A 26,079-nucleotide genomic window follows, 5' to 3' on the forward strand; every position below is an offset into this window, starting at 1 on the left:
TTCTGTGAAGCGCTTTGGGACGTCCTCCCGACGTGAAAAGCGCTATATCAAATGCAAGGATTATTATTATTATTATTATTATTATTATTGGTCTCCCTCCCTCCTCTCTGCCTTCCCTCACCCCTACACCCCCCTCCCCCATGCTCGGGCCCCAACACCTGACTGTTCAGCGCTTTGGGACGTCCTCCTGACGTGAAAGGCGCTTCTCAAATGTAATTTTGTTGTTGTTGTTGTTGTACCTTAGCCAGGTGTGGCAGCCCGGAGCGCCGCCTGGTAACCACCATCCAGGATCTGCTAGAAAGTTAAATAAGTTTGTAGCCCAAAGTCCACCAAACACTAGCCCAAACACTAGCCCAATAGTAGGAGTTGCCTCCTGTGGGTATCAAACTGGCCAATTTGAATTAGTGCTTTCGAAACTGTGTAAGAAAAGGTCTTCAAAGGGTCTTCAAAAACAAGTTTTGCAGATTTTGCTCTTACACTTTTTTTTAAAAAAAATTAGGCACCCGCCAAAGCGCTCTGGACAACAACAAAAAAATCGCCCAATTTGGCCACATTTGAGGGGAAGCTGCGTTTTGCCTGCATCAAAGATGGCGGCCCAGGGGTCCTGGCAAACTGCCCCGGGCGCCTTGTGAGCATGCGCAGCTTCCAGCGCCATCCCCCTGCTCCCCATCCGGTACCTATGGTGCGGTCGCCAACGCTGAGGGAGCGGCGGGTAGCGAACATGGCCGTCGAGTCCAGGGTCACCCAGGAAGAGATTAAAAAGGAGCCAGAAAAGCCCGTGGACCGGGAAAAAGTCAGTGTGGCCCGGTGGCGGGGTAGCTGTTAAGGCGGGTGGCGGCCCTGGGCCCGGGCGGGCGGCCGAGTTAGGCCCCGGCGGTGCCCCGAGCGGCTCGCGCTCTCATTCAAACCCGCGCGACAAAAAAAAAACCGCCCATCGCCGTCCGCCTCCCGGGTCAGCGCTGAATAGAGCGGCCCATCGCCTGTGTGTGTGTGTGTGGGGGGGGGAGAGGCGCCTGGGCTTTTATTTGTAAGCGTCTGGGCAACACGAGGAGTGGTGGGGGGGGAGAGGCGGTAATGGCAGTCAGGGAGGGCAGCTGCTGCTGTTACAGCGGGAGGCCCCTGTGAGTCCCCCAGAGCTGATTATCAGGGGGTGAATTGCAGACCTGGTCTTTGTGTGCGACCAATTATCAAAACTTTTTTTTTCAAATTCCTGAGGAAAAATTTGACATCCCACTGTTCCCCACTCCCCCCCCCCCCACTCCCCCCCCCAAAAAAAAACCTGCCCCAACCAAACCACACGGTCGGTCCATAACCCACTTCGCAATATCACCGGTGAAGCGCTTTGGGGCGTCTCGGCGACTTGATGAGGCGCTGTGTCGGATGCGACGGTGCGGTTGGTTTTGTGATCTTCCTTCCATTACACGGTTTTGTTTTGTTTGTTTTGTGTTGTTTCTGTGTGCAGACCTGCCCGCTGCTGTTACGCGTGTTCACGACCAACAACGGGAGGCATCACAGAATGGACGATTTTGCGAGAGGGAATGTTCCATCCAGTGAACTTCAGATCTACACCTGGTGAGTACCGGCTTTCACTTTAGAAACATAATTCTGAACTTAGTTAACTCTTCGGTGATGTAAATAAGCGACCATTTGAAACCAAGTCTAAGCCACTGAACCTTATTTTTAGGTTACTTCCTAATTCGAATGCATCTTCGAGTGCGGTCTTGTCTGAAATTGAGCGCAAGAGAGCCTCCTGTTTTAGATTTGTTTGTATCTAAACAAGGAGGAATAATATGGGAAAATGAAGTGGTTGCAGACTGCATTTGTACATGTCTATCCATGTGCAAAATCAGAGTTGTATTTTGTATTGTTAACTGCTTTATTAACCCTTTGCAAAAAAATGCAAATGGGTCAATTACTTAAGTTGCTAAATATTGCTTTTTAATTTGATAATAATCCTTTCGTTCGATATAGCGCCTTATCACGTCCTCGATACGTAATGAAATTAATATTGAATAAGAAGTCCAAATTTTATAGCAACCGTGTCTAAAGTAGGAGGCATTACACTCAGTTTTGGTTAATTGGATGAGAGCGCAGTCAAAAATGCATTCAACTTGGGAATAACAGAATAATATCTGCTTTCCAAACTAGATGCCATAGACGAGGCCTGTCAACCTGGTTCAGTTGGTAGCACACTTGACTCAGTCAAGAGGTTTTGGGTTCAAGCTCTACATCAGGACTTTGAGTATATCGTCTAGGCTGACACTCCAGTGCAGAGGAGTTCATGCCAAGGCCTCATCTGCCTGTTTGTGGACTTTAAGATCCCATGATGCTAATTGAAAGAAGACAGAAGTTTCTCCTGGTGTCCTGGCCAACAATCCTCCAGATAATATTGGTTATTTACTTCATGGCTGTTTGTAGGATACTGGTGTGTGTACGTTGACTATCAATTCATGTACTAATACACCATCACTACACATAAATATAAAGTTTGTGTGAAGTGCTTTGAGTCATTTTGATGACACGATGTGATATGACACAATATCAAATGTAACGGATTAGTATTATAAATGTATTTAATCTTGCAGCTAAGGAGATTCAGCTATTGCTCTAAATTGTGGGAGAAGATGTTTAAGATAATATAAACTTAGTTTGCAGCTTGCTTAATACTCCAGTACATACACTAACACTTATAAAAAAAATTGTTCCGTTAACTGATAATTCCTATTGATCAAAAGCATAATACTGTAATGGGAAGGACCAGTTTCTGGCATTGTAACACCTTGTATTACATTTGTAATGGTGTATTACATTTGTAATACAAACACTGTCCCATCATAGCTATATATTAGTTTGTGCATATTACATAACAATAGAATTTTTTTTTAATTTTAGGATGGATGCAACACTAAAGGAACTAACCAGCCTAGTAAAGGAAGTCTATCCTGAGGCTCGGAAGAAAGGAACGCACTTCAGTTTTGCAATTGTGTATCCGGATCCTAAAAGGCCTGGTTACAGGTTAGAACATTTCACATTTTCTTTCTCTTCACCCCCCTGGCCCATCCCTGCACCCTATTTGGACTTCAGTTGACCTGAGTCTTTCCTTAAAATAACGAGAATGTGTGGATTGAGGCGAATAGTGGAATTGCAATATTCTGAAATATGAATGTGCTATGGATGCTGTAAAAAAAAAAGCAAGAGTTTCTTAACAAGCTTTTGAGCTAAGAACTTTACAGCACAAATTTACATTTATATAGCATCTTCACGTTGGAAGGATGTCCCAAGTGTTTGACTCTGCTGGCTGGGTACCTGAGCTGGGGGTGGCAGGCGAGAGGGAGGGGAAAGATGTCCTAAAGCACTGTCAAAGAGCTACATTGAGATGAATCTTTAACAAGGGGAGGGAGTCAGAGGGATTCCGGCTGGAGCTCCAGAGAGAGGGGGCAAAATGGCTGAAAGCTTGTCCACCATTTGGTAGAGTGGATAGCGTGGAGGACGTGAAGCAGGTTGGTCCTTGTTGAGTGGAGGGAGTGGTAGAGCTGAAGGAGGTTGCAGAGGTAGGATGGGACGAGACCATATAGGAATTTAATGGTGGAGAAACGGGATCTTGAACTCTGCTGGGGGGTTGGAGTTGTGGAAGAGGATAATAGACTGGTGCAATAGAGGACACAGGTTGCAGAGTTCTGGATAGTCTGTAGCTTGTGCAAACTAGAACTATGGAGTCTGATGAACAGAGCATTGGCCGTAGTCAAGCCTCGAAATGATAAAGGTGTGGGTAAGAGTCTCATTGGCCAAAGAGGAGAGGTTGTGGTGAAGGTTGGGAATGTTTCAGGGGTGAGGAAAAGCTGAGTGGGCAAGTGCACAGATGTGGTTTAATGGATTAGACTATTACTTGGACAATGAGTTATTTTAATTGCTTCATCATAATTAATTTGTCTGAGATGAAACCAGCATTGAAGAGAACTGACTGCAAACTTGAAAACATTTCTTCTCATTTCCTTATGTAAGGTATTGATTATATTGAATACAGTCTGCATATCCTTTCACTAAACTTTAAAGAAACTGGATTATGATTATGTACAGTTCTGGTCCCCATATCATAGAAAGGATATAGAGGCATCTGAGAAGGTGCAAAGGAGATTTGTAAGGATGATATCAGAACTGTGAGGTAATACCTATTAGGAAAGGCTGAACAAGCTTGGACTCTTTTCTCTTGGAAAGAATAGGGTGAGGTGTGACCGATAGAGGTCTTTAAAATAATGAAAGGTTTTGATAGGATAGACATAGAGAAGATGTTTCCACTTGTGGGGGAGTCCAAAACCAGGGGCAATAAATATAAAATAGTCACCAAAAAATCAAATAGGGAAATCCAAAAAAAACAGCTTTATCCAGAGAGTGGTGGGAATGTGGAACTTGCTACCACAAGGACTAGTTGAGGCGAATAGCATAGATGCATTTAAGGGGAAGGTAGATAAGTACATGAGGGAGAAGGTTATTGCTGATAGGGTTAGCTGAGGGAGGGCAGGAGGAGGCTCATGTGGAGCATAAACACCGGTATAGACCAGTTGGGCCGAATGGCCTGTTTCTGTGCTATACATTCTATGTAATAATATGATGCAATAAAAATTTTACCTCTACTGTAACAATATCTAAACAAAGTTGTGACCAATTAAACGATCAACTACTTTTTTGATTACATATGCCAGCATTTGTCTTTACTCCACCCCCTCTCCAGTTTCCTCTTCTGATGGTGGCAGTGTGTACTCTGCTACAGTTCCACGGGCACTAACAGTTTCCCAATGTCTCTGAGTCTAGAATCAAACACTACCTGGACATAACAGTAACACACAGCATCTCCCCCAAATGACAATTCTTTATATTTTAGCCTATCACTGAGTGCCATTAAGCTATTCCACATTGAAAGGCCTCATACTTAGTTGACACTGATACTTACAGTAAGGATTACTGGATAAAGCCAAAGTGGGTGCAAAGTCATGGTTGATTTGCCCTCTCCTTATTTGCCCCGATTACAATTGCCCTAACAATGTAACAGATCTGGGATTATAGCTATCCTGTGAGCTTTGTGATCATATTGCTCAGTATCCAGCTGATAAGTTTATTCATGATAGTCCTCAGGCTTTGCAGAGTCAGAATCCAAAGTTATAATTGCTGAGTAGATCTAATAATAAAATAAATAATCGTTACCTTTGGTATAGGACTATTTACATCAGGAGGACGCCGTTAGTGCCCCACATGATGTAAAGTACAGCGACGGTATTTTTTTTGGGTGAATTTAGCATCCAATTTGCATACAGCGGTGTCCCACAAACAGCCATGGAGTGGGTGACCAATTTTATTTGGAGGATCGTTGGCTGGGACATCAAGAGAAATTCTCTTATCTCTTCAAATAATGGAATAAGAATAATTATAGAATAAGATGGGCAGAAGTAATTTATGGTTGTGTGTGAATTGTAGTTTAATGAAGATAGGGTAAATATCTTTTGATATTGGCACAAATTGCTTCAATGCAAATCTGTATTCAGGCTGATGAATTAAATGGAAGTTAAAATATTAAGAGGAAAAATGCATTGTGGCTTCAGTTGGGTGATTAGAGCAGTGAATAATTAGCAATGAAGAAAAGGCAAGTAGAATATTTTATTAAAACATTTATGCTATGAGCGTGGTCTTAATGTTAAGATGTTTGCTTGTTTATATTGGGGAAATTGCATTCAGATATCTTAATTTCTTTTTTGTTGTAACAGAGTGAAAGAGATTGGTACCACTGTTTCAGGAAGGAAAGGACCAGACGATTCGATGACATTACAGTCACAAAAATTTCAGATCGGGGACTACCTGGACATAGCAATAACACCGCCAAGTCGAGCACCGCCCCCTCCTGGACGCATGAGACCTTATTAGCTCCCGTCTCCCCACCCTCCCTCCAAAAAATAAACCTAGGTTTTTCTACTTATGTGTAACATATGAACAAGAAACCTATCTTGTTAGATGTTGCTGGCCTTGGTAAAACTTAACAAGGAAAGTGTTTGATTTGATAAACCCTTTGATTCATTCTTTGTATTTTTTTTGCTTTTCAAACTGGGTGAATTTTTGTAAATGACCTGATCTTTAACAGAATAGTGGTAACATTTGTGGATTTGTAAGTCTGCCCCTGTAAATTTGGATTTGGACTAAAATTGACTGGTTGGAATTTTTAAAAAAATATTAAACTGTCTTTGTGGGATTGTATGTTTCGCAAAATGTTTTAAGTGTATAAATAAATACTGATTACAGGAATAGCAAAACATGCTTCTGGTTTGAAACTGAGACTTCATAAAAGTCTAGAAACCATAACAGCCTACATTTAGTAAAATGTAGAATTGTATTCCTTTTTAAATGAGAGCAGAAATGTTTTCCAAAAGTTAATTGAAGGCAGATAAGTGCAACAAAACCACCCCTAACCAAGGAACTCTGCAAAGCTTGACAAGTGATGTAAGCTTAATAAAGATGAAGAAAAACAAAGTCCCTGGTGCGATGAGTAACTTGATATCAGCCTGAGCAGCAGCAAGGTGTTTCGTAGCCTGTCTGAGAATCAAAGAATGTTACAGCAGGGAATCGCACCGTTTGGGTCATTAAATCTGCATTGCTGTTTTTTTTTTCAAAATGAGCCACCTGAATCTAATTCTACTCTTTTGCCTACTCCCCACACGCTTTAATGTTCCTCTTTTTCAAGTGTCTATCTAATTGCTTTTTAAACAAATTTATGGACTTAACCATTTTGTGGTAAAGAATTCCACATTCCAATCACCCTTTGTGTAATAAATTTTTTTGAAAACTTAATTCCTGTTATGATTACCTTAATGTGTGTGCTCTGGTCAATGACCTGCTGATCAATGGTCACCTATTACTGTTTACCCCAGCATGGTCCATCAGACAGGTGGCATCCAGCCCAGCGGATGATTTTATCCAGCCCACGACCATTTCCAACAGTCCAACTTCCTCTCCCTCCCTCACTGGTGAACATCCTCCCAGGCCAGCGGCAGCAGCGGTGGTTTGGAGGACAGAGTGCGGAGAATGGAAATAATAGTGGCTGTTGCTGGAGTCTATCAGCCACCTTTGTACAATTGTTCTGTACAATAATTGTGTCGTCCAAAATGTGACATTCCTGACTATAAAGTTTTACTACCAACAGGTTCTTAAGAGAACATCTCTTAAAAATGATGCATAGCTCAGCATTCCAGAACCATTGGACAGTAAAACTCCCATAAGTCTTGGCGTAAATCATATAATTGCCCAAGTCCTGTTGAATTTACTATTGAGTTTTGCATCACTCATATTTTGCATAAGTCATATTAAATGTATGGTTCTAACTGATACGACTTATGTGAGGTTTATTGTAGATATGTCCTAGGAACACTTGTATGTTAGCTGTTCAGAAATGAACTTGCATGCAAAATTCATTTACACACATTCCCCAAGCAGTGTTTTTGGTGCAATCTGAACTTTAAAACTATTCAAACCTAATGTTGCTGGAACTAGCTGACTTTGACATACTTTTCAAGATGAGTAGACATTAATTTTCTAAATGTTAATTCAGATTTCCTTACTTTTATTTCACAATTTAAACTTAAAGCCAGTGGCCAGAATGGTTTGATTTTAATTGAACTATAAATTTTTTAACAATTTCAAAACTTTATGTAAAATAATAATTTAAGCGTACCACAGTCATGTTGTCCAGTGGATCCTTACTTGTAAATCTCTGCACTTTGATTTGAGATAATCCAGTTGTTTTTGTTGACTCAGCTCCCACCTCAGCAAGCCAATACAATTCCATACCAGACCCTGGTAAACATAACTTTTAAGGGTTAACATTTTGTAGAATAACAGAAATAGACCTTCCAGCCCAACTAGTAAACGTGCAATACCCACCCTTCCTATTCCCATTTCCTGTACGCCATCTACTTCCAAATCGTGTGCACTTTTCCCTCTTGTATTAAATACAAGGGCTCTGGGACGCTACCCTGCGTGAGAGGTGCTGTATAAATGCAAGTTGTTGTAAATCCAATATATATAATTTTAACAGCATTAACAGAACTCAAGAGGGAAGGTGAGTAGACAGTTGAGATTTAACTGAAGAATATAGTGAATAATTTAATTTCTCCAGGCCTTTGCTCTGCATCTTTTAGTCAGCTGGGTAAAAACCCATCACCATGCTTAAGAGTATTCAAACCAAACAAAAGTTCTAGATGAAAAAAAATTCTTGCATCTGATGCAGTGTCAGTTGAGGGACTGCTGGAGTTTAAAAACAACAAAATTCTGTTTATATAGCGTAATTCACCGTGGAAGGACATCCCAAGGCCCGTTTAAGCAGCTAAAACCACACAGTATACCATTGAAAACACTGTCTGGCAAATCTCCTACTGAATGTCCAGCTAAGACCAACACCCGTTAATAGTAATGAGTGGGAAGAATCCTTGTCCCCAGTGATCAAATTTTGCTGATGGGTGTCCTGCAGATCTGCCTGTCTCAGGAACCAGACTACTGTAACTGCTACAGAGGATTGACTCAATTCCAACATTCCCTGTTCAGCTCCAAGGAAACCCCCACTTATTTTTGCCCAAATGCTCTTTGCAATTGTCTGGGGCATTATCGTTTCAATCACATCATGGAAGATGCATCCCAACCAGCTACGTATTTTTCATTCCATAATTTTAAAAAAAATTGTCAGGTACGTGCCTGTCACTGTGCTTAAGAGTATCCAAACCAGAGTTTCACATTACTTAAATATGATAAATTCCAAGAGTAAGCCCAGGTTGGCAGAAAAACCTTACCTGAGGTTTCATCTGCTTCAAGGCATTGTGTCACTGCATTGCCTTAGGAAAGAAGCAGACCCCATCTCGTGGTGGTTATGGTAAGTGCAGGGTTTACTTGATGCCATTAAAATCGTGTTGAAGTTCCAACAATTGGCAAAGCACGTCAGTTTTACTGTGAGATTTGCAAGGATAGTTTATAAGTTCTGCTAATCATTGCTGGAATGACTTTCCCTTCTGTGGTCCACTCCTTTTCTGACTCATTTATGTCCCAGCCACTCCATCCTTTTCCCAATTAAATTTTCTGCTTGCATGCACAAGTTTGTGTTTCAGATTGTCTGCTCCTATCCTGGCTCCCGTATTTATCTTTCACCGCTATTATTTATTCCAGCATTTTAATGGAACTTTTCCATGTAAACAGTTGGTGTTACATTTGCAAAATGAGCACTTAACAGCACCAACCAACCAACCATCGCACTTCATTGGAATAAGATCCTAAAATTATTTCCTTGTTGAAAAATTGTACCAGTGCAATACTGCCAGAACACACATCAGACCAAAATGAAGCATTCGATTCTCATCCTTTGGCATGTGCTGGTAGGCAATGCAACCAAGGGTGGAATGAAGTAAGTTACCAGTCTTTCCTTGTCCACACCTGCTTTTTTAATTAGGGAACACCATGCGGATAAAGTCAGAATTCTGATAATTTCTTCCCCCAACCAGGTACATTGTTCCTCAAAGTTAAATCATCTGCTATTATCAAGGCATTAAACAGGAATAGAGTATTTGGCTTTAAGAAAACGAATTCCATAAATTCACCCACAAAAAATAAACATTTTATAGTGTATTCTGTAAAGCTCTTTGAGACGTCTCAAAACCATAAGGCGCTATATCAAATTATTACATTCAGGACTTATTTATCGTTTAGATAGCCTGGACTTCTGGGGTCTTTTGGTAGTAGAGGAAATTATTAAATAGAACAAGAATATTTCTATTCTTAATACATTTCAACTAGATTATTTCTTCACAGCATGTCAAGCATGGAAAAGTCCCTTGTATTGGACACATGACTATTAGTCTGATAGGATCAAATCTATATTTGTAGAATAATAATCCTTGCATTTGATCACAAGGATAGAATTTACTGTAGTTGTGACTTCAGAACATTGTTATGTGCAACTTGGCTGCTGGAGTTGCCTATAAAATATACAAACTGTCACAAAGTGAATGATCCATTCCATCTGAAACATTGTTGGCCAAGACACTTGAGAGAAATGACCTTCACCTTTCAAAATGCCATGAAATCTTTAATGCTCACCTGAAAAGGCAGATGGAACCTTAGTTTAACGTCTCATCCAAAGGACAGGACCTCTGACAATGTAGTGCTCCCACAGCATTGCTTTCGAATGTCAGCCTAGACTTGAACCCACTACATGGGACTTGAACCCACAATCTTCTGATTCAGGGTGAGAGTGCTACCAATTGAGCCAGGCTGATACCTAAACAAAGAAGCTGAGTTTACTGCATAAAAAGGTTTTGAAGAAACATTTTTCCATTATCCTCATTTGGAAAAAAACTTTTTGAAAAAATTAAAGAACAATATTCTTTGACTTTAAGCTTGTTTATTGTAATAGACTCTTGTACAGCTGTGCATAATATGCATGTTCATAGTACTAGTGATTTAAATGAAAATACAACATTAAACAATTCAAATCACATGCGTGCTTTAGAATGCACTTGGATCATTTGTACATCTGCACAGTATCAGACCACAGAATTCAACACAGAGACAATTAGCGGACTGAAGCCAGGTCTCTTGACAATATTTCTTGAACACTTTACAAGCAAAGTAGTCCAGGCAATGTACTCCACAGAGTTTCCTTACCACAAATTTGTAGATGTTATCAGTAAATCACACTATGGTAAATGATTGGCTCAAACCTCCACTCCACCCATATTTTATTTAATTTCAAAAAAAATGTGAACTGAAAGCACCACACATGTCTGAAAAAAGTTTAACTCCTTTTTTAAATAAAAAAGCCTAAATCACAGTACAACTGTATTTCTTCAGAATACAAAACTTAGACATCAGTTGTTAATGTTGATTTTGCAACTGCTGTACACAGTGAAATGAATAATAAAATGTGGCAAGAAAAATAAAGGACTAAAAGGGATATAAAACTGAACACAAACAAAACATTGAGTTATCATTTCTCTTCCAGTTTTGTTTACCCTCAATATTCCTCACGTGACAATGTCTACTTATGCTGTTTAGATTCACTAGTTGTAGCAATTTTTCTGCACCTTTCCAATGCAGTGGCTGTTCTTCACCTGATCCCAAATTGTGAATGCTGGCAGCTTGCAACGGTGGAGGAACTTTATAATAGATTGCTCAACTTCCACAGCCAGGGATAGGAGTGGGAACATTGCTCAGTGCTTCTCTTCAAAAGCTGCAGATACTGTAATCAAATCATAACACTATACCACCTCTCCAGGTGAGATTAGCTCAGAATTGGGCACACCAAGGACTTTTCTGACCCAAGTGGCTCCGTGTCACACCAACAGTTTCATCTACTCTTATGGAGAAAATTACAGGAACTAGGAAATTAATTTGGTGGGTTAAGATAAATTCAGTTTGTGCAACAATACTAAACCAGAAATATGGTTTAAAAGTAGATTATTGTAATTTCGAGCACTATTAAAATTAAATGGTTTCATAATTGCTTGGTTTGTAAAACCAACTGACGTCTTTCATTGGAATAAAACAGGGAAATAACTGAAATTATCAAGCTTTCAAGAGTGCATTTATATATTTTATTTAGTTTCTAATTTAATTTACTGTTGATTTTTAAAGTATTCGCTAAAGTGTAAGCTATAATCCTAGGGAAGTTTTAATATCGTAACAAAAATGTTCTTCAAGTGGATTTGAAATGATTAAAGCATGAAAAGGTAACCTGAAGGATTTTAATTTTCTGCAATATCTTTATGAACAATAAAAAGACTGCAAAAAGAGTGATTCTATTTATTTCACAAACAAAATCCAAATGTTAAATTTTGTAGACCGCAAAGCAGTGGATTGTGCAGGTCATGTTATCCAAAACAAAAACTTGCCCCTGTAACTTATTTGAAATTGGGCAAATAATGATTAATTTTTGAAACCAACGCCTATGATATAATCCTATGTAGACCAATGGAAAGTTAAATTACTATGCTGTGTCCTTAATTATATTAATATGTTGGGAAATGTAAACTTTATTATTTTGATGCTTCCCTGATACTGAAGCACAATTTACATATTCCATTTTACCCAGTGTAAATCTGGATTTGCTTCTATATTTGTTATTGATCAGTACAGTCAACACAGAATCATCTAAACTTTCCAATTATTTAGTCACACAAAACAATGCATTGGTTTCCCAGTGGGTGAACCAATTTCCAGAGTTTGGTTTCAGTTCCTTTTCACCAACATTTAGCAGAATTAGCTGTCTGGCACTTTCTGAAAAGATAAAAGACAAACAATTAGACACCAAATTATTCCACGTAAAATCGACCTACAAACTCACATAGTATGTTAGTAAAAGAAATAAGATAATACTCTGGTTAGAATCCTTCCATTCTGAACAATGACTGAAGTATATCTATTACTCATTTATTTCTCCGCTTGAGAATTATGAGAAAGGCTGGGATCTCAAAATAGAATGTCTTGTCTGTACAATTGTATGCTGAGGATCACCCATGACAACATCTCTTAATTTTGATAAGTGCCACATTAATAGTGACACTTTCAGTCCCATAATATACAGCAACACCACTTTATAGCATACACTGCGAATCGCTTTGAGACATCTCGACAATTTGATATATCAACTGCCAGTCTTATTATTAAAGCATTAGTGACCAAACACATTATTCACTCAGAAAAATTAGTCTATTTAACACTGTGAAGGTTAATTACTAAATACTGAACAACTTAAAATTGTAGTGCTAATTATTTTGATTTAGAAAGTTTCATGACAAAAACACAAGTCTTCATTGTAGAACACAAAAGATTTGATTACACCTTACCAGTTCTCTTTAGCAGGCTTCTTCTTGGATACAGGGGTCACTGCACCAACAGAAGTGAAACAGCTGGACTTGATGTGTCTTGTATTCATATCATGAGAAGTCATACGATTGACATTGTATGAAGACAGAATCTACACATCAAATCAAGTAATTTGGTTAGTGTGTTAATGCAAAGAAGCTATTAATTGCAAGTTACAAGGAACAAGTGCAGTTACAAAACAATAATCACTTTATCCTTTTGGGTAGACATTGTTGCACTTGAGTGTACAAGTAACAACAAATTATATTTGTAAAGCGCCTTTCAAGTCAGGAGGGCACTGGAAAGCCAGGAATGCAAGCCAAAGAAACCAATAGTTGTGATTAGATGCTGCAACAGGATGTCACAAGTTCTTCCTATACTCTCTGGAGTAACTGACTCGTGTCACTCCAAGTCACACTTGTCCATCATTAAGAACATAAGAATTTGCGAGGCGAAAGACGACCAAGGTCCATCTAGTTCGCCTTCCACCATCCTGGCAGTCACTTGGCATGTCGTGTCCCAAACTATACACTGTATCCCAAGATATTATTTTATGATATTAATATAATAATCTTTGCATTTGAAGGAAGCATTCTGCGTATTTTCTAGCAGAAATCTATCTAATTTATTCTTGAAACAAATGATATTTTCTGCTTCCGCTGTCTCCCTAGGGTGCCTGTTCCATAAGTTTACTGTTCTCTCACTAAAGTAGTTTCTGCAGATTTGTTCTGAATCTACCCCTTTCAGTTGTAGGGCGTGTCCTCTGGTTCTACTGTTAAATCCCAAAGGTGCTCAGCAAAAAGGAGACAGAGAAGGGCACGTCAGGATACTTACTTTCTAAGGGTTTAAAAAGTGGTTTTCCTAAATGTCCAACTAATTCAATGAACATATAACTTTTGATTTTTTTTTAAAAAACGGTATTCTTTGGCTCTTGTACAGTTAGGTTACAAAAAATATCAGGTAGCAATGATGGTGCAGCTATGTGCAAACACAATTTAACCCTGTACGAATAAGATAACATGGTTAGACAAGCAGTGGGAAGCTTGCCGGATGATGCTTTCAATGGCAAGCTCTGCAGTTTCAGCTGGTTAGTAACCCAACACACACTCTGGGAGTACCAAGCCAACCTGTGCCTAATACTCTCCAGAATTAGATAAGAAGGGTATGTCCCTCCGGGGAAGAGTGTGTATTCTATTCCAGACACGGGAATTTCTCGGTTTAGGTGCCCTGCATGGAACTCAGTCTGCTTTGGATACTCTGAAACATGGTGATGAGATTCTGCTGTGTTGCACACCCAGATGACCAAAAAACAAAATTTATTCCAGCATATAAATGGATTCTACAAACACAGCTGCATGTGAAACATTGTTCTGGAATCTGTCCAGAAGGGTGATCTTTCCAAGGAGGGAATATTTATGATTGCTGACATGCCTGCTATCAAACAGCAACAATTCATTTTTCATTGAAATTTTAAGAAAAAATGAAATAAGGGGAAAAAGGTACCTTAAGAACATTGTCACTCATCTGCATGTTCATTTCCGGGGCTTGTGGAGTATTCAAAAGGTGATCGTAATTAGTCATCTTTGGCAGGGGCAATGGTGATTTAATTATTGGTGGTTCGGGTTCTTCTGAACTGAACCGATCTGATCCAGGTTTCTCTACTGGTTCAGCAGTTTCTTCATCTTTCAGATGTAACTGCTATAGATACAGAAAACATAACGAAAAGTGCCTCAAAGGGAGTTTGTTTCATTTGCTCAATTTACAACAATAAATTACATTTATATAGCACTTTTACATCGCTATAAATTATGTAACAGCTCATTTTAGATCTGATAGTTCATACCCAGTCTGTGTATGTAAGTGAACTATTGGAAGACAGGAGAAATTATGGATGTTGATGTATATATGTTGATGTATGTACATATGTTGATGTATCAGATCATGACAAGAATCAACAAAATATACAAATATTATAAGTTTATCCTAAATATAGTTAAAATCTGCATACAATGTCAGATTTAAATGCCAAGCATACTCAGAAAATTTACAGCTCAAAATGAAGGCATCCTCTCTCTCCCTTCCTCCTCCTCACAGATTGGGTCAATCTGTGACATTGTGTGCCTAACTCAAACTATTTTTCAAAAAATTATAGAAGAATAAAGCTCAATTGTTTAGATCAATTGTTTGGCATGCATCCCTCCGCACCCCCCTCTCTCTCCCGACTCCTCTTCTCCCTCCCCATCCCCCCCCTCCCCCTCCACATAATACTTAGTATTATTGATATAATACATAATAATAATAATAATAATAATAATAATAATCCTTGCATTTGATATAGCGCTTTTCACGTCGGGAGGACGTCCCAAAGCGCTTCACAGAACACACTGTAAAGTGAATTGACTGTATATTTGTGGGCGAATGTGTCACATTTAAATCACCAGTTGCACAACACCGAAACAATATGAACAGATGTTTGAAGGTATAATTGTACATTAGAATACGCTTGAGGCAAGCTCAGACTTACAGTACATTTCCTTTTCATCCATAGAGTCTCAAAATTTGGTACCGAGGGAGATGGTAGCAAATCACTTGACCTTTCTGTATCTTCTGGAGTGTGAGAGAAAACTGGAATTTGCTTTTTATGGATTTTCAGACCAGGTGTGCAGAATACGGGGGGCAAAGGCGAATTCAACAATTCTACAGCTAGAAAAAATGGGAAATTAGTCGATTTTTATTATTGATCTGCAGAAAGCTTGACTTGAGGCTCAAAATTTACGAACCTAGGTACAGATATTGTTCTACGTACTAAACTAGTTGAGGAAAATGATTCAGTGAGGGACAACACTGGAAAGGAAAGCACACTTTCAACAGTTGCACATACCACTCAAATGCAGGCTGACTCTAGAATCATGCGCTCTCACACAGCAAGGAGATTTAAAATAATTAAATTTTAAAGAGTTCTATTTTTCAAAACCTTCTAACAAGTCCCGAGGATACAAACAACTGGACCAAAACAAATTGCATACATTTTACTGTTAGTGCATATTACACATGGAAATTGTGCCGAGACTTCTCAGTTCGGTTCTATAATTTAGGATTTAAATTATCTCCAAATTCTACAAAAGCATGGGATGGTAGCAAAATTACCAATTGTGTCACACTGAAATGTATGCATTTAATTTTGAGTCTCTGAATGTAGTGGTTCATTAGGTACTGCTAAAAAGGGAATAGATTCAGATGTGGACATCACAAAAGCCCCCACTTTACTCTGTCCTCAATGCCATCATAATGCTCAACCTCTATATGCCTAACATTGGAAAGAGAATAATTTAATAATGGCCACCTAACCACAAAAACTTCAAAATGTTGTGTCATAGATTCAGATTACTTACTATTATGGACTTTTTGCTGCTTCATAAAGGAGATGGCAGGAATGTCTGCAGTCCGTTTACGCATAGTTTGCTCATCTGCTCGAGTCGCTGGTATTGGGTGACGCCTGTACAGACGATTATGGGAAATAAAATTGGGAGAGAAGTGATAATAATAAATATAAGAATCCATGCATTTAATATAGCGCTTTTCACATCTTCTGGGCGTTTCAAAGCGTTTCACAGAATATCCTGTAAATATCCTTTGTTGGCGAAACACGGTAGCCAATTACGCACAGCAGTGTCCCACAGTCTCCCAGTCGTGGATTGAGTGGCCAATTTTGGGGGGATTTTTTATTATCCCCAGAAAAGCGATCTGCCAATTGACTAACAACCAGGTTCTTACTTACTGCTAGGTAAGCAGAGGCGTGTGGAGTAAGGAAAATTGCCCAACATTTTGCTCTGCCGGGAATCGAACCCCGGTCTCTTGCTTATGAGGAAGTGATCTAACCACTGAGCTACAGGACTCTACAGGATACAGAAAACAAAATAGTCAAAATCTTGCAGATTAATTTACATTATAGAAATAACTAACAGAATTGTCAGCATTCCACCACAAAGTTAATTACTCTACAGTACAACAACTTGGATTTATATAGCACCTTCCAAGCCGGACAGTATTCTAGGTAATGATGATTTGGCTTTGAGAATAAGAATTTGTTGATAATTGATCTCCCCGTTTTCTAGTCCAGGCCACACAGTTATTAAGCAGTCGGATAATTGTCCACTAGCCCTCTTCAATGCGTCTCTGAACCATCTTTAAGTTGTTTGTTTGGACACACCTCAGCACTTCCCTTTGGTAACATGCGTGAGATTGAAAGAGTAGTTTCCACATAATATATATATGTATATAAAGTTCTACTTAGAAAGTCTTTACTGCAATAATAGTATAATAATCCTTACATTTGATAAAGTGCCTTATCAAGTCATCAAAATGTCTCAAAACACTGTACATAATTTTACTATTTTAGTCTAATGACTGCACTTGCAGGCAAACAAGGCAGAGAATTTGTCACAGTAATATCGTACTGTCACAATGTCAGTCACAATGTGAATGACTAATTTTATTTGGAGGACCAGGGCACCAGGAGGAAATCCCTTCTCTTTGAAAAGCGGCATGGAATCGTCAATGTCTAAATGAACAGGCAGACGGAAGGAAGCTTGATACAACATCTTAAATGGACCTGAATTTTTCACCTACTTTCCTAATGGACAGTGGGAGTTGGATGTAGCGGCAAAAAAAAATCACAAAAAGTAGAAAAAAAAGGAGAAAACAAGACAAAAAATTCAAAATCAAAAGAGAAGGAAAGAGAAAACTCGATGCAAAAGTAGCAAAGAGAATAAAGATTTAAATTATTTTAAATTAAAATGATGGTCTTTGCATTTATATTAACGGTTTAGTTATAGTAAGCTTTTTTTGGAGCTGTTTTGTTTTTCAGTGCCCAAGCAAAAATTAATGTCTTCAAAACCAATGGCTCAAAGGTTCCACAGTCCAGTTTGAACCCTAGAATTAATCTCAGTTTTACATTACCTGTCAAGCTTTGGTTGATCAGATTTATTGTACAGTTCCATGGTAAAGTCATTCACACAGGCAGTATGTTCTGTAATGCCAAAATCTTCCATTTTGGGAGTGCAGAGGAACTCATCATCCAGATGTAATGTGCACTTTGGAGTCTTTGGCAGAGTGGGAACCCAGCCTCGGACCTTCATATGGTCTTTGTCAGTGACTTTCTGCACTGGAGTTTGCATATTTTGTGGTAGTCTCCATGTGTTTTGAAGCATTAAGTGTCCAATTCCAAAATCTTCCATGTGGGGGGTGTTTAAGGGATCATTCAGTGAAGGCTTCTTAGGTGGTGTAGTTGAAACTTCACTGCTTTTCTCTTCCGTATCCTCAAAGTTTTCAGTTTCTCCATTTGTCAACCCCATTGGTGGTTCTTCTAATAAATCAATAAAGGGTTGTGAGAATATGGAGACGTACTGGAACAAAATGATGTGCCTTCCAGCGCAAAAAATAAATAATTTAAAAACAAAAAATCTGTCCAATACTTCTAAAGTTGTCATCATGTAATTTTAGATTGGTCTTCAGCAAATAAAGAAGACAGTTACAAAGTGATAGGGCAAGGAAGTAGACTATTTAGCCCAACTAGTCTATGCCAGTGTTTACACTCTGCACGAGTCTCAACCCCTTCTATATCACTCTAATCCCTTCTCCTCACATATGCATCAGGTTTTCTTTTAAAAACCTTGATTTCACTACCAAGGCATCAGAAATTTGAGCCCTTTTTTGTGATCTTACAATCTGTAGTTTTAATCACGCTTTTTATATCACTGTTTAGAGTAAACAAGCTTCAAGTTGTGGTGGCTTATCTTCCCTTACTCCAACGGTACTTGAACAAGCCAAGTTTAAAGGTTTTGAGGAAAAATATTTGAGTTTCACGTGGTTTGTGTTTTTTGTGAACCAAAGTAAACTTGGAGCTTTCTGCTTGGTATGAGCAGATGTGTAATTTCCAACCTCAATGGCTTCTGCTTCATTGCTTTGGAGATTTTGTGACAGTTTTTAATATGAAAATGTTGTCTTCCTTCATGAAAGTCCACATTCATGAGACTTGTCGACACCACCAACAGTGAGCTCTTCTTCTCAATTAAAAAGACTAAGACTCCAAGTTGGAAATCTTCTAATTTTAAATTGTCATTTATATTCGGCGATTGAAAAACAAAGAACTAATAAAATTGTGGAAGAAGCTCAATGAGTCAAATAGCCTACTTATAAATGTGAAAGAGAGAACTTGCACAGATGAAAACTGCCAGCACTAAAAACACTTTGTAAATAGGAATATGGTGAACGGGCGGAGCATTGGGATTAAAAGATCTGAAAAGATCTAATAAACTGATGGAACAGGCTTGCTGGGCCGGCCTCCTCCTGTTCCCCTATATTCCTGCTCACTGCTAGAAGGGAACACTTGGACAGTTTTTTTTTCTACAACCAAAATATGTTGTATTTTAATGCCCCTATACTGAAAGTAAATGGGACACATTTACTTACAAGAGGGTTCATTTATAGATGTCATTTTCTCTTAAAAAGACTATTGTAGAAGAATACCAAATTAAGAAAATTCACATTAGAATTGAAACATGACTTTTGCAAAATATTGTCAGGATGTAAAATAGTTGCAATGGTTCTATATATCTACATTAAAATTTACAACGCAATTTTTAATGTTATTCAAACTTAATCTGTAAGGCTAGAAGCAGATGTTGATTGCAGAAAAATAGTCAAATGCTCATGAGCTTTCCATTTATTAGTACTAAAAGACAACAAACACCAGGATCATGGCAGTAAGTGGTTAACTGTAGGCCAACACTTACTTACTTTTCTTATCTTACATACCTTCATCTTTCCTAAGATTCAAAGGTTTATAGCCATATTTCTGAAAATGCTCTTGTATTATTTCAAGCTCTCCAGAAAATCTTTTGTGAAGTAGCTGGAAAGCTCTAATAAATTCACTGTTCTGTTTCCATTGCAAATTGAGGGTTTCTAACTTGTTATTGAAGTCCACCTTAGTGAGAGAGGTAGGGAGAAAGGGAAGAACATTTTAAAGATACTTTGAGCTGATTCTACGAAAGCCTTGAAGAAGCTTGAAATCCCAAGACAGTCACAGTATTAACATTTAAAGTCCAGTTGAGCATTACAGTAAAATCTTAGTATGAAGAGCAATTTCATAGGACATCACTAGAAAATGGGGTATAATAATAATAATCCTTGCATTTGATATAGCGCTTTTCACGTCGGGAGGACATCCCAAAGCGCTTCACAGAACACATTGTAAAGTGAATTGACTGTATATTTGTGGGCAAACGCGGCAGCCAATTGCGCACAGCAATGTCCCACAAACAGTCGTAGATTGAAAATGACCAATTTATTATTGTTTTTAGTTTTGGAGGGATTATTATTAGGTGTGTGGAGTAAGGAAACTTGCCCAAGGTTTCGCCCTCTGCCTGGATTGAACTCAGGTCTCTCACTTGCAAAGCGAGTGCTCTAACCACTGAGCTACAGGACTTCATCCCTACGAAAACAATTTATGACATTCAAGTTAGAATTTTGTGTGATTTCTTATTCAGTACAGTAGTACCCATGTCCACCACATAATGGTGCTGTACTAAAGTCCACAACCAAACAAATAATTACTGTAATACATTGCATCATTGTAGTGCTGTGCACAGAAAGCAAAACCAAGCTAGCAATCCAAATTAGGTAGCCATATCTGAAAGATTAAGCACTCTGAACCGTCATTCATACCTGCAATTTTAAAATGGACATTACTTGATGCATAAAACAGAACATGCAGAATATTTCTTGTTAAAATTTTGACAATTAGTACAGTATTATGTCTTTCACAGGGTTCCCATAAATCACTGAAGCCAATGAATATCATAGAAGTCTAACTTTTTTCAGAAAATTGTTCAACTCAAGGAACTCAGTGAAAGTAGATTCCATGAAAACATGCACCCCAGCCATTTGGGATACATACCAAGAATCAATTGAGGGATGTACATTGCCTTGGCCCTGCTATGAAGTGGTATTTGTGATGACCTTTCTTTTGTAGGCCCAGAAAAAAAATACAGGAACATCAATTTATTTCTGAAAAAATAATCCTTGAAGATAGAAATACTGGCAAGGCTGGAGTCTGTTACTGTGGCAATCTCTGTTAGGGACAGGGATTAAAGGCACCCAATGTTTCCAACTAATCATACTAATTTAAAATTAGAGCGTGGATATTTCCCCTCACTCTCCAGAGATAACCTTATTCTAATACAAGTGGTGCATTTTTAAACATTTATTTCTAGTCTTCTTGGGCTGCTTACTCAGCCATCCGTTTATTACCCGTTTGTTTACTTAAAACAAGTTGGAATGAAGAGCCTACAGTAGATGTTCTTCCTTGCCAATGGCTGATTTATAACTCACATTTTAAAATAATCCCATTTCTGCTACATTTCCATAAAAACATGTACATGTACATCATGGTCTGAAAGTCATGCAAGTGGTAAGAAAGGTACTTGTATCTTAGTGCAACATAATCAACACACATATACAAAATTGAAATCAAGATAGCATGAAAATCAAATTAACTTTTTTAAAAAATGCATTTACATTGTATTTGGAATTATCCCAGTATTACTTGGGTTTTCACCTTTACACCCACAAGATAAAGTGAATCAATGCTGTTTAATAGCTGAATCATGAGCACGGGTGTTTTTGTTTGTGGGGGTGGTGGTGGCAGAGGGGAGCAAGTCTTCAAAAAGGGAGTGAAAACAGAGGAAAGGGGCAAGACAAAGTTCCCAGAATGCCTAAAAGATTGCGTATCAATAGTGGGGCAGCGGTCATGAAGCAGGCTGGAGTTGGCAGAGGGGGGTGGGGGGACGGGGACCAGAGGCAACAAAGACAAGGATCAGGGTTTGGTTGGGTTAGGAGTGGGAGATGCTACAAAGACGAAAGAAGGAAAGAGCATTTATTGAAAACCTGACCGCTAATAATAAACTTGCATTTGATATAGCGCCTTATCACGTCTTCGAGACGTCTCAAAGTGCTTCACAGAATATACTGTAAAGTGAATAGACTGTATATTTTGTGGGCGAAATGCAGCAGCCAATTGAGCACAGCAGTGTCCCACAAACAGTCATGGATTGAAGTGACCAATTTATTGATTTACTTTTGCAGGAATTATTACCCCCTTAAAAGCGATCCACCAATCAACAAACAATCGGGTTCCTACTTACTGCTAGGTAAACAGAGGCATGTGGAGTAAGGTAACTTGCCTAACATTTCGCCCTGCCGGGAATTGCAAAGCAAGTGCCCTAACTATTGAGCTACAGGACTCCACTATTACACTATTAGAATAATTGGCAGTCTGCAGGAAGCTCACAATGGAAGAACAATTTATTTCCAGTTTTCACCTGCTGATCAACATCGGTTTTATATCCAGTTCTAATTGGACGTGACATGGAACAAAACAACTTTCTTTGAACACATTATAACTGCTTACAATACAGCAACAAAGTCAATTGAGGATGATCAACAAATAGGCAATTAGATCTCTACCTTAATATTTCTGACTTCTGAATGCATCTCATACAGGATCCTCATTGGAGCTTCTTCATGATCTGTAACTACGACAGAAATAAAATGCAATTGCAAAATTGAATAAGTTACTAGTGTTTGCTGTAGAGTATTTTTACCTTATAATTTCAGAAAATTATTTTAAAAAAGTGAAAAAAATATAAATCTGCTTTATTTCTTCACCCCCCCAAATAAAACACCACCATAGAACTGAAAAACACTAGTAATGATACAGCTATCTCCCTTTATGATTATTATAACTGTAGGTCAATTCAGTAAAATATACGTTCCCTTTAATTAATAATACTACATCACTGTAGCAGTCATCATCACTGCTTACCAGACTCATTGTTCAAAGCTTGTTCAAGATGCTTGCTTTCTTTCTCCAAGGTTACTGCAAGGTTTCTCAACTTGGTGAAGAAATTACCGGTTACATCCATTTCACTCGAGAATGAACTAACAGGAAAAACAAATAAATACCACATTTTAGAAACAGAAAAGTATTCTTGAGTTCTGCAGGTTTAAACCTTTGAATGTCTACAACCATAGAATTTGTTCCACTGTCTATCATTTGCCATCCAGCATTACAACTAAACAACCATTTACCATCCCTTTCATATTGCTATTTGAATTCAGCCACAATTTGCATTTATATAAAAGCCATTCGTGTAATATAAACCACTTGAACTGTGTACAACACAAAATTAATTAGAAACAGAGTGAATATTACATACGAAACTAAATGTGCCTTCAGTATCCCATGATATTAAAACTGTACAATATGTCTACTTTAAGGACATTGATTAGGTTCAGTGCTTTGTGGGTTCAAGCCCCATGTCAGCTCTGATGGTGTAGACTGACATTCTAGTGAAATGCAGGAGGTGCAGTCTTTCAGATGAAATGCTAAACGGATGTTCCATTTGCCTATTCAGATAGACGTGAAAGATCCTACGGCACTTTCCATGGCACATGGAAAGGAGAAGAAAGTTCCTCCTGGTGTCCTGCCCAACAATCCGCCAGAAAGTAATAACTTGCATTCAAATAGCGCACTTCACACAGGGTAAAGTCTCGGAGCGCCTAACAGTGGTGGAGCCCAATGCTAATCCATGCCTCCATGGGGAGGTGACTATAGGCATGGATTAAGAGGAAGGTGTTAAGGCATAATCTCAACATGGAGGAGGGGTTAAGGAGGAGGGAGAGAGTTCCAGAGTGTAGTGGCTGAAAGCACTGCTGTGGATGGTGGAACAGAAGGGACGAAGGACATGCAGGAGGCCGGCCGAGCAGCGACGTCAAGTGGTGGCGTGGGGAACAAGCAGGTTGGAGAGATAATAATAATAATCCTTGTATTTGATATAGCACCTTAGCACATCTTCAAGATGTCTCAAAGCGCTTCACAGAATATATTGTAAAGTGAATTGACTGTATATTTTGTGAGTGAAACGCAGCACAGCCAAGTCCCACAAACAGTCGTGGATGGAAATGACCATTTTCATTATTATTATTTTTTTGAAGGAATTATTACCTCCGGAAAAGCGATTTGCCGATCGACTAACAACTGGGTTCCGACTTACTGCTCGGTAAACAGAGGTGTGTGGAGTAAGGAAACTTGCCCTGCCGGGAATCAAACCCAGGTCTCTCGCTTGAGAGGCGAGTGCCCTAACCACTGAGCTACAGGACTCCTAAAACATAACCAATGCTAAATAAAAAAGCCCCCTCGCATTTGACGTAGCGCAGGGATTGCACTGTAGGACGGGACGTCAACAGTGATCCGGCCGGCGGCCAAGGAGTCTGGGGGTGGTTTTTTTTTCGCGCTTCACTTCGCAATAATAATCCTTGCATTTGCTGTAACAACAACAAGAACACATTTGATGTAGCGCCTCATCGGCTCGTCGAGACGTCTCAAAGCGCTTCACGGGATCTGCTGTAGGGGGATGGACCTCATGTTGGAGGATGCCGTGTACAACGTAGCTTTAAACCTAAAACAGAAATATTCTGACGACGCAACTGGACTGAACCCTCCACCAGAGCCCTGAAACCTAATCCCGCTCTCCCCCTCTCGCTCTGCACGCGTTAACATTATTAATTTGTCGGGCCATAAAGACGACCAGAGGCCATTCCCCCCCAACACCCACACCCCCCGCAGCCCCGCAATACTCTGGAACATAAATGTGTTTATTGGACGATTTATAATCAAGCGATTAATTGGCAGTGACGCAGAGAGATGTCAATCACAGGCAGAGCCTCCGCTCCGGCGTCAGTCAACAAGAATCCTGGAGCTCAGTGGTTAGAGCACTCGCTTTGCAAGTGAGAGACCTGAGTTCAATTCCAGGCAGAGGGCGAAACCTTGGGCAAGTTTCCTTACTCCACACAGAGCCTAATAATAATCCCTCCAAAACCAGAAACAATAATAAATTGGTCATTTTCAATCTACGACTGTTTGTGGGACATTGTTGTGCGCAATTGGCTGCCGCGTTCGCCCACAAATATACAGTCAATTCACTTTACAGTGTGTTCTGTGAAGCGCTTTGGGACGTCCTCCCGACGTGAAAAGCGCTATATCAAATGCAAGGATTATTTTTTTTATTTTAAGCCCCCGGCACCCGGCACAGCCCCCGGCACAGCCCGGTCCCCCCCCGGCACAGCCCGGCCCCCCCCGGCATAGCCCGGCCCCCCCCGGCACAGCCCGGCCCTCCCCGGCACAGCCCGGCCCCCGGCACAGCCCGGCCCCCCCCGGCACAGCCCGGCCCCCCCCGGCACAGCCCGGCCCCCGGCACAGCCCGGCCCGGCCCCCGGCACGGCCCGGCCCCCGGCACAGCCCGGCCCCCGGCACAGCCCCCGGCACGGCCCGGCCCCCGGCACAGCCCGGCTCCCCCCGGCACGGCCCGGCCCTCGGCACAGCCCGGGCTAAACACAACGCTGCTTTGGGGGCCGAGCGGGTAACCGGCTCCACTCACCTCCGGGCTGTAAAGAGTTCAGGCGGGTTTGGCGGAGTGGGCCTCTGACTGGTCTGACGGGCGGCGCTGCTCGAGGCGGTGTTTGAATATGGCGCCGCTCTGCTCGAGAGCCGCTTCAACGACCAACGGCTCCGCGCCTTGTGTTGTTTTTTTTTTAAAACTGCGCATGCGTACTTGTTGTGTCACGTGTCCGGTTGGGGCGGCTTCACGCCCAATGGGGCGTGTTTTTCATTGTCCCCGTCTGTCGTTGCGGATTTTAATAAGAGTCTAATAACAGCAACAACAACAACAACGCATTTATTGAGCGCCTTTCACGTCGGGAGGACGTCCTAAGGCGCTGGATAGTTGGGTCAGGACCCGAGCATTGGGGGAAATGGTCAGGGTGAGGGGAGAGAGTGAGGAGGGGGTAGAGAGTCGAGAGGGGAGCTGAAGGCACGGTCAAAGAGAAAGGTCTTGAGACCGGCCTTGAAGGAGGAAAGGGAGGAGGTGGCGAAGGCACTGGGGGATAGAGTTCCAGCGTCTCGGGGCTGAGAGGCTGAAGGCCCGACCACCAATGGTAGGGCGGTTGGGGCGGGGGACGTGGAGCAGACCGGAGCCAGAGGAACGGAGGGTACGGGCAGGTAAGTAGGGGGATAGTAGGTTGGAGAGGTAGGAGGGAGCAAGGCCGTGAATGGCCTTGTAGGTGAGGATGAGGATC

At 40.3% G+C, this 26,079-nt stretch overlaps 2 protein-coding genes across 2 annotated transcripts; one reads left to right on the plus strand and one right to left on the minus strand.

The window, feature by feature from the left end:
* Nucleotides 1-661: 661 nt before the first annotated feature.
* On the plus strand, nucleotides 662-6,501 carry sap18 (Sin3A-associated protein). Its single transcript, NM_001292736.1, is given in 4 exon segments — nucleotides 662-793; nucleotides 1,463-1,572; nucleotides 2,893-3,015; nucleotides 5,757-6,501. Coding segments are annotated over 4 exon segments (504 nt in total). The 5' UTR covers nucleotides 662-679; the 3' UTR covers nucleotides 5,914-6,501.
* A 3,905-nt stretch (nucleotides 6,502-10,406) lies between these two features.
* On the minus strand, nucleotides 10,407-25,497 carry ska3 (spindle and kinetochore associated complex subunit 3). Its single transcript, XM_007900667.2, has 10 exons — nucleotides 25,383-25,497; nucleotides 22,769-22,884; nucleotides 22,411-22,478; nucleotides 19,702-19,870; nucleotides 17,845-18,250; nucleotides 16,278-16,381; nucleotides 15,410-15,588; nucleotides 14,389-14,583; nucleotides 12,867-12,997; nucleotides 10,407-12,297 (listed from the first exon to the last, which is right to left on the minus strand). Coding segments are annotated over exons 2-10 (1,353 nt in total). The 5' UTR covers nucleotides 22,869-22,884; nucleotides 25,383-25,497; the 3' UTR covers nucleotides 10,407-12,296.
* Nucleotides 25,498-26,079: the final 582 nt, after the last annotated feature.

This window comes from Callorhinchus milii, unplaced genomic scaffold, assembly GCF_018977255.1.
Source record: "Callorhinchus milii isolate IMCB2004 unplaced genomic scaffold, IMCB_Cmil_1.0 Scaffold4, whole genome shotgun sequence".
Classification (NCBI taxonomy): domain Eukaryota; kingdom Metazoa; phylum Chordata; class Chondrichthyes; order Chimaeriformes; family Callorhinchidae; genus Callorhinchus; species Callorhinchus milii.